The following is a 14,774-nucleotide window of genomic DNA, read 5'->3' as shown; positions in this document are numbered from 1 at the left end:
CTCAAGTTATTATTAGCACAACAGCTTAATAAAATAAACTGTAACCTTTTTTGTCTCCATTCCAGTTTGCATAAAATAATATTGCAAGTATAAATTAGCTGAATATGATAGCCTATTGTTCAAAAAGTCAATACAATAAAATAAAACCACACAACTAAAGTATTTGAATCTGAAAAGATATTCTGCCACATTCACTTCAGGTTATCTAGGTTTTGGACTCTCCTATTGAGGAAAGAAAATGAGGCAAGATTTGAAGGAATTAACTTTGTTTGAGGATTAGAAGGCCTTTTTTTCAGAAATGGTGGCACCTGTAGGTTCCTCAGACTTCAAATGAAGCTGTGGATGCTCAGCCCCTCTAAGAAACATAAAGTTATAAATTGCTGTACTGTTAAGGCTGGATTTTCAAAGCTGTCCAGACAATCACATCTAAATTGAATGAACAACTAGCGAGATTGCGTGTGCAAGCAGAGTATTTCTACACACGGATTCATATTTGCTTATTTGCAAGTACTCAGTTTGCACACAATCACTGATAATTGTATGCACAATGTGCTATGCTATGTTAGCATCAATAGTTGTGAAAATCAGGCCTTTAATGCCCTATGTTATATTCAAACATAATACCATTGCCTAAGGGGAAGTTATTCAGGAATAAGGTAAGATGTGCATTTAAAACACTATTGCTAGCTGGAAGAACTCCCTGTGTGGACTCTTATTATGGAAGTTATTCTACTATAAGTTATTCTATAGCTATAATGGAAAACTGTAGTTATTTAGAAACAGCTATGCCAGTCAATTTCCCCATGTACACAAGCCCTAAGAGAGAGACAAAATCTTTCAGACACTGTTATTCAAAAGCTCACTCTCTGTACAGGTAAAATATATATCAAATTATGGCAGTTTAGATTAGGGCTAGGTGTTTCCATATCTGAGTGTGTGGGAACCTCCCTTTCTGTAAATATACACTATATAATATCTCTCTGTGTGCATGTTCTTGTAGAGAGTTAGTGTGTTTAGTTCCTAATATGAAGTTTAAGACTTTGGAATGCAGACTTGTACTCAGAATAACTGTAGGTACAGTGTGGTCCAAAATGGTATTTGCTGGGTTAATCAGGGTGAGCACATGAAAGGGGGAGATGTTATATGTACTTTAGCTCAGAAACGGTATATGCAAGCCACTGGAATACAAGGAAGCCAAGTAACTACATCACTTGTAATCTTTCCTTATAAAGTGAATGTAATTCTACTGTAAACAGTGGCTTTCAAAGTATTCAGGAATAATTCAGTCAGAAAACTGTTGATTTTTCCCTGCCAGTAGTCTCTGTTCACAACCCCTTATGGTTCTGTTCTATAATAGTTTCCATTATAACTCCATTTCCAGCCATATAACTGTCTGAAATGTACACCTTTCACGCTGAAATTTTCCAAACGTGGCCTTTAACCAAAGGGTAAATAATTCTAGAAAGTTTGAGGGGGAAAAATGTTTAATTTGTTTTTGAGTGAGATTAGAGTGAAAAAAGATACTTTCCCCATTACAAAACATGATCTCTTTTTTTGTGTAAATAACTTGATAGCTGAAATAGCTGAGAACCAAGAGTTGAAATTAGGCATGGAAATTGGCTTCCCTAAGGAGGGCTTTTAAGGGTTCTGATGGAAAAAAATGGTTTTAATTTACTGGACTATGAGCCTCTGGAAATCACACTGTCTGAACACGTCATAGATCTTGCATGAAGTCTTGTTGTAGCCATGTTACAGTATATTAGAGAGATAAGGTGGGTGAAGTAATATTTTTTTATTGGACCAGCTTCCGTTGGTGAGAGAGACAAGCTTTCCAGCTTACACAGAGCTGATGTGGCAGCTATGTAAATGCATATTTAAGTTTATCCCTGTTCAGCAAAGGACTAAAACCCTATTGACTTTAAGGGGACTTGAAAGTGTGTGCTCAACAGTTAATTATGTGTTTGTTGACTTTGTGGAAGTGGTGCTTTATTGAATCTGTCTATTGCACACCTTTTCAGTGAAACTCCCTCCTTATTCCCATTTATGGGTAACGTAAGAAAGGCACAGAACTGGCACTGCTAACATTTTGGAAAGTGTCCACGAATTTTGGTTGCTTTATTGTTTAAGAGCTCTGCTGCTGCCATACCTCTCCAGTGTCTCAGCAGCTGTGTCTAAAGCACTGACCAGCTGGAACACTCAATTATTTTAGCTACTAGTGAGTGCTCATTACTGCTAAAAACAAGTCCTAGGTGTTGTAAATTAGGCACACACAATGAGTAAGCGCTCTTGAAAAACTTATGCCTGTCAGTGACTTGCCCAACCCACTTCCCAAAGGAAGTTTGTGCCAGGGTTAGGAACAGAGCTTGGAGCAGGGCTGCTCAACAATTACAGGTCGGGGCTGTTACCCTGTCTGCAAAATGACAGGTTTCAGAGTAGCAGCCGTGTTAGTGTGTATCCGCAAAAAGAACAGGAGTACTTGTGGCACCTTACAGACTAACAAATTTATTTGAGCATAAGCTTTCATGGGCTACAGCCCACTTCATCAGATGCATAGAATGGAACATATAGTAAGAAGATATATATACATACAGAGAACATGAAAAAGTGGAAGTAGCCATACCAACTGTAAGAGGCTAATTAATTAAGATGAGCTATTAGCAGGAGAAAATTTTTTTTTGTAGTGATAATCAAGATGGCCCATTTTAGACAGTTGACAAGAAGGTGTGAGGATACTTAACATGGGGAAATAGATTCAATATGTGTAATGACCCAGCCACTCCCAGTCTCTATTCAAACCCAAGTGAATGGTATCTAGTTTGCATATTAATTCAAGCTCAGCAGTTTCTCGCTGGAGTCTGTTTTTGAAGCTTTTCTGTTGCAAAATTGCCACCTTTAAGTCTGTTACTGAGTGACCAGAGAGGTTGAAGTGTTCTCCTACTGGTTTTTGAATGTTATGATTCCTGATGTCAGATTTGTGTCCATTTATTCTTTTGCGTAGAGACTGTCCGGTTTGGCCAATGTACATGGCAAAGGGGCATTGCTGGCACATGGTGGCATATATCACATTGGTAGATGTGCAGGTGAAGGAGCCCCTGATGGCATGGCTAATGTGATTAGGTCCTATGATGGTGTCATTTGAATAAATATGTGGACAGAGTTGGCATCGGGCTTTGTTGCAAGGATAGGTTCCTGGGTTCGTGTTTTTGTTGTGTGGTGTGTGGTTGCTGGTGAGTATTTGCTTCAGGTTGGGAGGCTGTCTGTTAGCGAGGACTGGTCTGTCTCCCAAGATCTGTGAGAGTGAGGGATCATCTTTCAGGATAGGTTGTAGATCTTTGATGATGTGCTGGAGAGGTTTTAGTTGGGGGCTGAAAGTGACAGCTAGTGGTGTTTTGTTATTTTCTTTGTTGGGCCTGTCCTGTAGTAGGTGACTTCTGGGTACTCTTCTGGCTCTGTCAATCTGTTTTTTTCACTTCAGAAGGTGGGTATTGTAGTTTTAAGAAGGATTGATAGAGATCTTGTAGGTGTTTGTCTCTGTCTGAGGGATTGGAGAAAATGTGTTTGTATCTTAAAGCTTGGCTGTAGAAAATGGATCGTGTGTTGTGGCCTGGATGGAAGCTGGAGGCATGTAGGTAAGCATAGCGTTCAGTAGGTTTCCGGTATAGGGTGGTGTTTATGTGACCATTGCTTATTAGCACAGTAGTGTCCAGGAAATGGACTGCTTGTGTGGATTGGTCCAGGCTGAGGTTGATGGTGGGATGGAAATTGTTGAAATCACGGTGGAATTCCTCAAGGGCTTCTTTTCCATGGGTCCAGAAGATGAAGATGTCATCAATGTAGTGCAAGTAGAGTAGGGACGTTAGGGGACGAGAGTAGGGGCCTTACCCTGCAGCAAGCACACACTGGGGCTGGCCCCTCGTGCACAGCAGGGGGCGGGTAAGCGAGACAGGGGCCATGACTCCCCTCCCCGGCCAGCAGGCTCAGCTGAGGCCTTTGGCGTCATTGCACCGTGGTGCTTTGTCTGGCCCATGGGGTGTGTGCCGTGGCATGTGACCCCTCTAGACCCCAGGGCCGGGCTGCCTGCCAAGGGAGCGGCACCTCCCCCCGAGCCCCTGGCAGAGCACAGAGCACGGGCGGGGCGGCACAATGCTGGCCGCTGCAAGTCGGCCCCCGAGGTTGCCAAGGTGGCCGCTTGCACACAGTCACGTGCCTCGCGCATGGCCGCTGTTCTGGGTGGTTTGTGCTCACGTGCCCACAAAGCGAAAACGAGATTGGTGAATAGGGAGGGGCGGGCAAATCTGCCGCCATTTTGTACCCGGGCCAACCGCCCTCCCGGTTCCCCCGGCTGCCAGGCAACGTCCATACGCGGGCTGCGACTGCGAGCCAGTAACCGCCTCTCAGCTCCCGGCGTGCACCGCGGTAGGTGGGGCGGGGAGACGCGGTGCACGCTGGGAGTTGTAGTCCCTGGCTCGTTCTGCGCGTCACGTTAGTGGAGACGCTGGTGTCTCGGTGTCCGCGGCCCGTGGGGGCGGGGCCGGCCCGGCCCGGCCCGCTCCCCGCACTCGGAGCCATGGCCGGCGCCGGCAGGAAGAAGCAGGTTCGCTTCGCCCGGCCGGAGGCGGAGGACACGCGGCGGGGCGGTGCGGGGCCGGCGGCGGAGCAGAGTCTCCTCCCGGAGCCCGCGCCGCGGCCTGAGGTGATCGTAGCCGGCGGCGGCAGGAGCCGGGGCGGGGAGGGAGCGGCGCTGCTGCTGCTGCTGCGATGGTGCATCTCCGGGGTGCTGTGCTCCGCCTTCCTGGGCCTGGTGAGCGGGGGTGGGCCCGGGCTGGAGCTCCCCTTCCGCCTTGCGGGCACCGACGGCCCGGGGCAGCCCCTGTGCTGGGGGTGGACCTGGTGAAGGCGATGGTTTGACGCAGCCCCTTCTCCCCGGGGGCAGGTCCCTGTGCGGGGCCAGTGAGAACAGGCCCTGCAGTACTGGGGCAGAGCAATGGTCCCTCTAGCCCCATAGCTGGTCTCTGACAGGGCCGCGGCCAGCTGCTTCAGCGAGAACCCGAACAGGGTAATTAGTGATAGATCCACCCCCTGTTGTCCAGTCCCAGCTGCCGATATGTGGAGGTTTAGGGATACCCAGAGCATGGGGCTGCATCTCTGACTATCTTGGCTAAGAGCTATTGCTGGACCTATACTCCACGAATGTATGTAATTTTTTTTACCCCCGTTATAGTTTTGGCCTTTGCAACATCCCCTGGCAGCGAGTTCCACAGGATAGCCGTGGGCTGTGTGAAGAAATACTACCTTATGTTTGTTTTAAACCTGCTATCTATTAATTTCATTGGGTGACCCCTGGTTCTTGTGTTATGTAGAGGGATAAATAACACTGCTTTATTCATTCTCTCCACACCATTCAGATAGTAATAAACTAATGAGTCAGCACAGAGAGCATTGATAGAGCCCTAGGGTTGAACTCAGCCATGTGGGCTTCCTGGTAATTTCTAGATAGTATTTTGGGCTTGGTTTGTCTCACAGGCAGGTGAAACTATCCCAGCTGCTCAGCTGCTTGAGGAGTAATGTTTCTGTAGCATTGGATTGTATAGGAACCTTTATTTTGCACAGCATTGAGCACACTGCTGGTACTGAAATGATGACTGTCCCAGACAGCTAAGTTTTCCTTTGGTATTGTTCTCACGATGAGGTACTGTGAAACTCACTTAGGTGCTCCACAAGCTTATTCCAAAGGTGATTGCAAGCGAAACTTAAATTTCACTTGGTGCTTTTCACACAGTTAAAAGAAAATGTGTATGTAAATTTAGAAATGATCTCGCTAGAACAGATTTGGATTACATCAAGTGATATTTTAATATTTATTATTCATTAGTAAGGCTAAGATTTTGTCCTGGATATTTTTAGTGAAAGTCAGGGACAGGTCACGGGCAAAAAAGAAAAATTAATGGAAGCCATGACTTGTCCCTGACTTACTAAAAATATCCGGGACAAAATGGGGATCTGCGCATCCCCAAACCACCTGAAGGGGGGCAGCTGCGCAGGGGACTGCGGGGTACCCCTACTGCCTGCAGCTCCGGGGGTTGTCCGCTGCCTGTGGAGGCTGAGAGCTATGGGGTGCCCCCGGCTCCCATGTCACCCCCACAGGGGCCAGAGGCTCATGGTGAGCCGGGAGCCCGGGGGTTCCCCCGCCACGGCTGGGAGTTCCCATGCTGCCTCCACTGCCTGCGAGCTTGGGGGTTCCCCGCCATCCCCGATGGCTGCCAGAGGCAGCAGGGGTACCCCGCAGCTCCTGGCCCTGTGGGCGGCGGGGGACCCTGCAGCTCCCAACTGCTGAAGTCATGGAGGTCGCTGGAAGTCACGGATTCTGTGACTTCCACGACTTCCGTGACTAAATTGTAGCCTTATTCATTAGAAGTATTACCATGGCACCTAGGAGTCATAGTCCAGGACCAGAACTCAATTGTGCTGTACAAAAACAGTCAAAAAGACTATCCCTGCCTTGAAGAGCTTGCTGTGTAAGGCTGTGTCTATACTGCCACGTTCAGCGCTAAAACTTTAGTCGTTCAGGGGTGTGAAAAAACACCCCCGAGTGACAAATGGTTTAGAGCTGAAAAGCGCCAGTATAGACAGCGCTTTATCACCGGGAGCCACACTCCTGGTGATAAAGCTACCACCCCTCGTTTGGGGTGGTTATTTTTTATTGTCGGGAGAGGTCTCCCCCAGTGATAAAGCGTGACTACACTGCCCACCTCACAGCGCTGCCGTGGCCGTACTGTAACATGGGCAGTGTAGACATACCCTAAGTAACCTGCCAACCTATTTCGGGCTTGTCTTAGGTGAAATTCCTTACCAAGTTGTAAGTTAAATTCATAGATTCATAGATTCATAGATTCTAGGACTGGAAGGGACCTCGAGAGGTCATCGAGTCCAGTCCCCTGCCCGCATGGCAGGACCAAATACTGTCTAGACCATCCCTGATAGACATTTATCTAACCTACTCTTAAATATCTCCAGAGATGGAGATTCCACAACCTCCCTAGGCAATTTATTCCAGTGTTTAACCACCCTGACAGTTAGGAACTTTTTCCTAATGTCCAACCTAGACCTCCCTTGCTGCAGTTTAAGCCCATTGCTTCTTGTTCTATCCTCAGAGGCTAAGGTGAACAAGTTTTCTCCCTCCTCCTTATGACACCCTTTTAGATACCTGAAGACTGCTATCATGTCCCCTCTCAGTCTTCTCTTTTCCAAACTAAACAAACCCAATTCTTTCAGCCTTCCTTCATAGGTCATGTTCTCAAGACCTTTAATCATTCTTGTTGCTCTTCTCTGGACCCTTTCCAATTTCTCCACATCTTTCTTGAAATGCGGTGCCCAGAACTGGACACAATACTCCAGCTGAGGCCTAACCAGAGCAGAGTAGAGCGGAAGAATGACTTCTCGTGTCTTGCTCACAACACACCTGTTAATACATTGATAACTGGCACTTTGAAACCAAAATAAGAGTGCCCCCAACATAAGACTGCATTGTTTAACTAAATCAGTTTCTAAAGTGACTTAATTAAAATGGTATAATTTTTGTTTGCCGACAAAGTCTTAGTAACATAATATGAACTATATCATTTCTTGCTGCTGGTGAGAGTTTATTTTGTTAACCTTCTGCCCTCTAAAATGAACAAACAAAAGATCCTCACTGTTTTTCAGGGTATGAGCATTGCTATCCTGGGACCTACATTTCAAGATTTGGCTGCAAATGTGAATAAAAATGTCAGTGATATTTACTACATTTTCGTGGGTCGTTCTCTGGGGTACCTTGGTGGTTCAGTGATTGGAGGGATTATCTTTGACAGCATGAACCCTTATCTCCTCTTGGGTAAGTGTACTCAAAATAATTCTTTTGTATGTGACAAATGTATAGCTTGATGAATCTCTAATATCTTTATTAAGTGTCATAACCTGCACTATTTCCAGAGGGCTTGGTATAGTAACAAATTGTGAAAGTTGTGTTCAAAAATATATCTCAAGCCAGCTTTCATCTCCCTTACCTTGTGTCATGCAAGTATCCTGTTGGCCTTTACCCCGGAGTCTTGCACGATGAAAGTTGCATGTATGCTATCACCAGCATTGTCATACTCCTTTAAAAATATTGTACACTGCTGCAGGAGTGATGTAATTAAAAACTATGAAATTCTGTTTCTAGTTGTCAGTTTCATTCCTGTCTCCTTTTATTGCAAAAGACCATATCTATCTCTATCAGAACTGAATACAAGATGCCTTTTGCTGAAACAAAAAGAAGCAGAGTTGGATTTTTGTTTTTCTATATCAAATGGCTGGTTCTGAGAATATTTATATAAAACAAATCAAATTTGAAAATGGCTACATCACAAGCTACATGAGAAAAATGAGAGAAGCTCAGCTGAGACTCACCTCTGATCACCTGTATGCTGTCAGTGATACCATTTCACACAATTGAGTTACAACTTTACAAAAAAAAAAAAATGTTGCAAACTCAACCTCCGTTAAAATACACTGCACCTGCTAAAATTGTTCGCCTGTTCCATTAAACTCTGACATGCACAAAATTTATAAATAAAATCTATTACCAATCTTCTGCTTCTCATTGATTCTCATTTATCTGTCAGACAGGAGGCAAGTAAGTAATCTGAAGACAAATTTATCTGAAACCTGAAACAGAGATTTCTGAACTAATAAAGCAAAATCTTTCATGCTTATCATATTCAAAAGTAAGGTGAACTGATGGCAAGCTCTAAACACCGTTATCTGTAGAACTATTTCTTAGGTTTTGCCTTAATTTTTCATGTGTTGTCAATTTGAGAAATAATTCGCATGCTTTCAATTTTCAATTGGAGAAGCAATGGAGAAAAGATCACATCTCATAGGTTGACTAAGTTTAAATTTAATAAATTCTGTTAACAGAGCTTATTCTTTTTGAAACTCTACAGTGAATTAGGAGCCTACTTATGATGTGGGCATATAACTTACTAATGTTAATGGAAGCTAAACTTGTGCATTGAGAGTAATTGGAGAAAATAGTTCAGTTGAGGACTTCCTAGTGTGATCACTAGAGCTGGTCAGAGGATGACATTTCAGTTTTGTGAAGAACTTGACATTTGAAAATTTGACTTTGTTTTGAATTGAAATGAAACTGGAAGATTTCAAAATTTTTCAATCTAAAATAAGCTGTGCTCTGTGATCAAAATGTCTTGGTTTGACAGAACCAGAATGTTTCATTTTGGTTTTTATTTTATATTACTATCTAGTAATGCAAAATAATTTTTTTTTAAACAGTCACTTCAAAATGAAAAACTGAAACCTTTTGTTCCAAAAATCTCAAAACATCCCATTTTACATAGTCAGAACTTTTTTTCAGTTTTTCTCAAAGAGTAAATTTTGCTCAAATTAGGCTCGATTTTGTGAAGTATTTTGATTTTAACAGGCAATTTCTGAGGAAAAAATGGTTCCATCTAAGTCTTTTCAACCAGCTGTCATGAACACTAATTCAGTCTATCATAAAACACAGATTTAATTATAATAAATTGACTGTTTTGGATCTCTGTAGAAGTCATGCTGAAAACTGGAGCTTCAGTAAGGATTTTGGATTACCTTTATAGGGTTAACCATGTTGGGAACAGCAGTTGGTCTTTATGCCATACCATGGTGTAAGAAAGCGCTATTGTTAACTGCCCTGATGTCAGTCATTGGCACTTCCATGGGTGTTCTAGACACAGGTAAGTGAACTGATCCTCTTCCTGCTGCAGGAAGGTCTGTGGATTGAATGAGTCATTGGGAGTCTGTCAACTCCCCTTGTATCTATCTGAGAGAATTGTTAGCACTCATGAGGTGCTAGAGATCCACAAGAGCTGAGTTTATGCTCATCATTAGGACTTCCAATTTGTGTGGCAAGCATGTTGTGTTGTCAGTATAGGCTTAGGGCATGCTAAAATAGTTAAATTTCGCTTAGTGAAGGAGGAGGAATATGTATGTTTTGTTTTCTAGCATGCATGGTATATGTATGCTAAACTAAATTTGTGTTCATATCCATTGTCACTTGCCGTTAAAGTTACTCTCTCTCGCTGTTACTACAGTAACATCATCCATACTGAAGACAGTAAGAGCAGTTTTTTTCCTGATTGTGATGCAAATGGTGAGGTAAATGCCAGGCTGGAATAATCTCTAGAATGAATCTGCTGGTATATCCCTGACTGTATGTGGGATGGCACGGAAAGATTGCCAAGTACACCTTTACCCCGATATAACGCTGTCCAAAAAATCTTACTGCGTTATAGGTGAAACCGCGTTATATTGAACTTGCTTTAATCTGCCAGAGCGCGCAGCCCCGCCCTCCCGGAGCGCTGCTTTACCGTGTTATATCTGAATTCGTGTTATATCGGGTCGCGTTATATTGGGGTAGAGGTATATTCCTCAATTAACTACTTATTCAACCCATTTGTGTGACTAAGTGAGTGAGCAGCTCTAATGCAAATTTGATGCTATCTGCTGAGAAGAGAGCCTACGACTGAGTGTCACAAACAGTCTATCAAAGAAGATCCTGAGCTTTATCTGGAATGCCATAATAGTGCCAAATGGAACACTGTTTGAAATGAGCTAGTTCTTGTTCTTGAGATAAAAAGGTAAAAAAACCGGCATGTGCAGTGGAACCTTCTACTGCTTAATTTTTATAAGCAGAGCTTCACTCTAGCTAGATTTGCAGTTTGCACATTTCATGCCCTGAAAAAGGTAATGACCTTTGATTCCATATATTATAAAATAAGTTATTTATAATCTGCTTCCACTGTAGATTGTTCTGACAGATTGACTAGATATATATTAACTAAATAACGGATTGGGAAGAAACCATACTGTATCTTAAGTTTCCATATTAAATAAATGGATCCTCATTTCTTTAATCTGCAGGTGGAAATGTCCTTGCACTGAATATATGGAGAGCAGAGGTTGGACCACATATGCAGGCCTTACACTTCAGTTTTGCACTGGGTGCCTTTGTGGCCCCAATCCTGACAAAAATGGCATTGGGCAGCTTCATATCTCCTAAAGTCCAAACAGAAGATGAAAATACAAATCATTCTGTTCCGAGTGATATACCTAACACGCGGTCTGGATCAGCAATGAAACTGCATTCTAATGTGAGCTTTATGTGGTCCTACATTGTCATAGGGACCTATATTTTGATAGTTTCTATGTTGTTTGTTGTTCTGTATTCAAGGACTGGCTCAGCACGAGATAAAGCAAAAGCTTCTCCACAGAAATGCCAAATTGCCAAATACCACTATGCCCTTCTCATTCTCCTTTTCCTTTTCTTCTTTTGCTATGTAGGAGCAGAGGTCACCTATGGCTCTTACATTTTCAATTATGCAGAGGTTTATGCAGACATGAAAGAAAGTGAAGCAGCTGGTTTGAACTCCCTTTTTTGGGGAGCATTTGCAGCTTGCAGAGGACTGGCAATCTGTTTTGCTACCTGTTTCTACCCTGGTACTATGATTCTGCTGAGTGTCATAGGTTCCACTGTCTCTTCTCTGTTCCTGGCACTGTTGAGTAAGCATCCAATTTCGCTCTGGGTTGGGACAGCAGTGTATGGTGCTTCAATGGCTACCATCTTTCCCAGTGGCATTTCCTGGATTGAACAGTACACCACCATACAAGGAAAGGCTGCTTCTCTCTTTGTAGTTGGTGCTGCCTTGGGGGAGATGTGCTTTCCAGCAGTGGTTGGGTTTCTTGAAGGAAAACTTCACAATGTCCCTGTGATGATGTATGCTGCATTGGGAACATCTGTAATGACAGCAGTACTATTTCCTGTGATGTATAAATTAGCCACTTCTCCCAGTGAGAGTAAGTTAAAAGATGGTGGTGGGAGCGAGGACCAGAAAGCTTTGTTGTCCAACTTTGAACTTAATGAAGATGAGGAAGATGAAGAGGATGCAGGAGAATGGAATGAAGCAGACTTTGAAGTAATTGAAATGAATGATACAGTGAGAAACTCTGTGGTAGAGACATCTCAAAAGATCCCAGGGGAATCCCCAGCTAAAGTGTCCATGCAGCCACCTTCAAACATATTTAGTTCTTCTCCAGTGATTGCTCTTAGCTCCCCAGGGAGAAAGCAATTCAATACAGACAGAGAGAAGAATGATTAAAGTAAAATCTAGGCTGCTTATTTGAAATGACTGCCTGGCTTCTGTAAGGTAATAAACAATCAAATTAGCTGTGATTCAGAATTTTAATAGTGGTACAAAGCCAAGTGTTTCCACCTCTGTGCTTGCCAATTCCCAGTTTATGCTTATTCATTTTAATCTGCAATCATGCATCCTGGAGTGAAAAAGAATGTGTATGTTGGACATACTAAAGAGGGAGTCCATGGTAATATGATCAGGTGTTTGTGTCATGGAACTAAAAGCAATTTAGACTAAACGTATGGGAAACATTTCTTAAATGTGAGGCTGTAAACAATTTCTCAAAGAAAGTGGTGGGCACCCTAATATAACTTAAAGTGAGACTGTTCAGAGTATTTTAACCATATTTTTAGAACTATCCTGCATTGGCAGGAATAGACCAGGACACACAGCGATCTTAATTGATCACCCTCATACAAATCAGAAATCAGAGAAGAATCTTGAACTTCTTGAATCTAGTGAAGGGGATATTTCCATGGCACTTAAAGTCTGGTATGTAACATAAACCATGACATTACTGGTAAGTTAAACAACAAGGTGTCGGTTGTGTCCTTGTCCTTTTGGGAAAGTGGAAAAGTTGATAGCTCAACAGCTTTAGTTAATGGATGTATTGTTGACCTTGACTGGGAATTTCCTGGTTTTGTCATTTTTATGTAATGTTGTTTAAACATAGATTTCTGTGTTTAGTTGATTTTAAATCATGGAAACATCAAATGTGTTACACTGGAATAAAATATTTATTTAGGGAGGTTTTTAAAAATGTGTATTATGTACTCTTTCCAAGGTTGCTTTGAAGAATAAAACGATTTGTCACACATCTGCATTTTTTTATTTTGAGAGGGTGTAGAGAGAGGACAAAGGAGTTTTAAAAGGTAGTTGTGCTGATCTGCTATAATTTTTAATTCTTGATTGTTGAGCCATTATGAGCTACTCTTTAATCAGTGTTTGATGATAAACTACTGGTATCACAGGCAGTATACACAGTAGTGTAATTACTTTACGTATACCAAAGCTACATTTCAAAGGTAATTTTACCTTTTTAGTAACCAAACCCCTAGTCCATAGTATTGATGGAGGCCCTTAACTCTCAAACCAAATTGTTCAAACAAAAGTTTTAAAGATCTGTTCTGGCTTTCCCTGAAGTTAATAGCAAAAATCCAGTGGGAGAATACATATCTTTTCAAAGCGAAATGTACAAAACTGTGCAAAGCTTAGCCTGTGGCACACTTCAATAGCTGTTTACTTACCTCTGGAAAATTAATAGGTTACAATTACTAATGAAACTGTCCCTTTTCTAACAGCCACAGTATTGAGTGCAATCCAAGTTCTGAAAGGTACCAGAAGGTGACCTATAACTGCTTCTTTTGTGCAAGTTGGACTGGTGCCCTCTGCTTTTTACCCTGGTAACATTGTAATGTTTCAGATACTTTGAGATAATATATTTGGATGCTGCCTTAAGAGAAGGTCCATGTTTTGCACAGATGAGGTACAGTGGAGTGTTCCATGTAGTATTTACCAACATCTTGGGTGTGTAAGATTGGAAATACCATGCTGGGGGAAGGAGGAAACGCTGAGTGCTAGCAAATAAATAAATCACCATAATGCCAAGAACAGACAAATATAGAAAGTGTTGCTTAGAATTAATTTGGAGCCTTCCATTTAATGCAGTCCGTCTATTTGAAAACCCAGATTTTGAAGGCAGCTTTCTCTGAGGCTGCATGATCAAAACTTGCTTTTTGTATTGCTTATTGGATAGTTAAGACTTTTTTTTTCTGGTAATTTACTTTTGTAGTACGGGTTGCAGTTTGTTTATTTACATTTGGAGCGTTTCTGTTATGTGGTACTGGATCTTTTTTTTAGAAGTTTGGGTTTATGACTGACTGCTTCCCCTCTTCTCCCCCTTCCCCTCCCCAACAAATTTCACTTTCCGCTGAAATCTGAGGGGAAGAAATAGAGCAAGACCTAGCCATACTGGAAAACTTTTGCAGTTTATAGTGAGAGACAATGAAATCTTGAAGACATTTCCCCCTCCCCACTACACCATAATGTTAGTGTAAATGCCAGTGTATTGCCTGTTTTCCTGCAAAAGAGGGGAGCAGGATAAGATAATTGGATACTGACAGAAGACACATTTTAATAACGGACTGGTTCTGCACCTTGAGTTGTCTGTTCAGAAGGGTATATTTTACCTACCTGGGTCTGTGATTGAATACTGGTAGGTAATCTGACTAGTTTTTCTTTTGTTTTTTTTTTTTAATTTATATCTTCATAGCTTCTATTGTAGTATCACACCTGCTATATCAATACATTGCTAAACTTGGATTATGCTGTTTCAGTTGTTGCATGAAAGCTCTCTCCTTCTCTTACTTAACAGTGTAATGCTTGTAAATATTTAAGGACCATATTCTATTCTTGGATACATATGGCTGCCCATAAAGTCAATGGAAGCAGCTCTCCATATGCATTTACAGTACTAGAGTTTGACCTGCAGATCAGTATAGAAAATAACAGCTGAACTGCAATGGTAGAGATCTTGGCTTAAATAAGGAAGTCTAGGATAAGTTTTTGTGT

At 42.3% G+C, this 14,774-nt stretch overlaps 1 protein-coding gene across 3 annotated transcripts; it reads left to right on the top strand.

The window, feature by feature from the left end:
- Window positions 1-4,340: 4,340 nt before the first annotated feature.
- MFSD4B (major facilitator superfamily domain containing 4B) lies at window positions 4,341-12,622 on the top strand. Of its 3 annotated transcripts, none has more exons than XM_024216023.2 (4): window positions 4,341-4,416; window positions 7,702-7,870; window positions 9,630-9,746; window positions 10,933-12,622. In XM_024216023.2, exons 2-4 carry the CDS (start codon window positions 7,705-7,707, stop codon window positions 12,165-12,167), a joined length of 1,518 nt encoding a protein of 505 aa, XP_024071791.1. In that variant the 5' UTR covers window positions 4,341-4,416; window positions 7,702-7,704; the 3' UTR covers window positions 12,168-12,622. The 3 variants fall into 3 exon arrangements, with proteins under 3 accessions (XP_024071791.1, XP_024071790.2, XP_024071792.1); XM_024216022.3 differs by lacking the exon at window positions 4,341-4,416 and adding an exon at window positions 4,486-4,801; XM_024216024.2 differs by lacking the exon at window positions 4,341-4,416 and adding an exon at window positions 4,808-5,192.
- The last annotated feature ends 2,152 nt before the right edge of the window (window positions 12,623-14,774 follow it).

This window comes from Terrapene carolina, unplaced genomic scaffold (genome assembly GCF_002925995.2).
Source record: "Terrapene carolina triunguis isolate 2854851 unplaced genomic scaffold, T_m_triunguis-2.0 Scaffold42, whole genome shotgun sequence".
Classification (NCBI taxonomy): domain Eukaryota; kingdom Metazoa; phylum Chordata; order Testudines; family Emydidae; genus Terrapene; species Terrapene triunguis.
Note: the sequence above shows the minus strand (reverse complement) of the source record. Positions and strands in the feature narration are given on the sequence as shown.

Bases quoted from the DNA above. Each gene is read 5' to 3' on its own strand.
- MFSD4B (XM_024216022.3), top strand. From the start codon at position 4,568: ATGGCCGGCGCCGGCAGGAAGAAGCAGGTTCGCTTCGCCCGGCCGGAG. The intron at 4,802-7,701 runs GTGAGCGGGGGT...ACTGTTTTTCAG, and splicing joins GCTCCGCCTTCCTGGGCCTG to GGTATGAGCATTGCTATCCT. The intron at 7,871-9,629 runs GTAAGTGTACTC...TTACCTTTATAG, and splicing joins GAACCCTTATCTCCTCTTGG to GGTTAACCATGTTGGGAACA.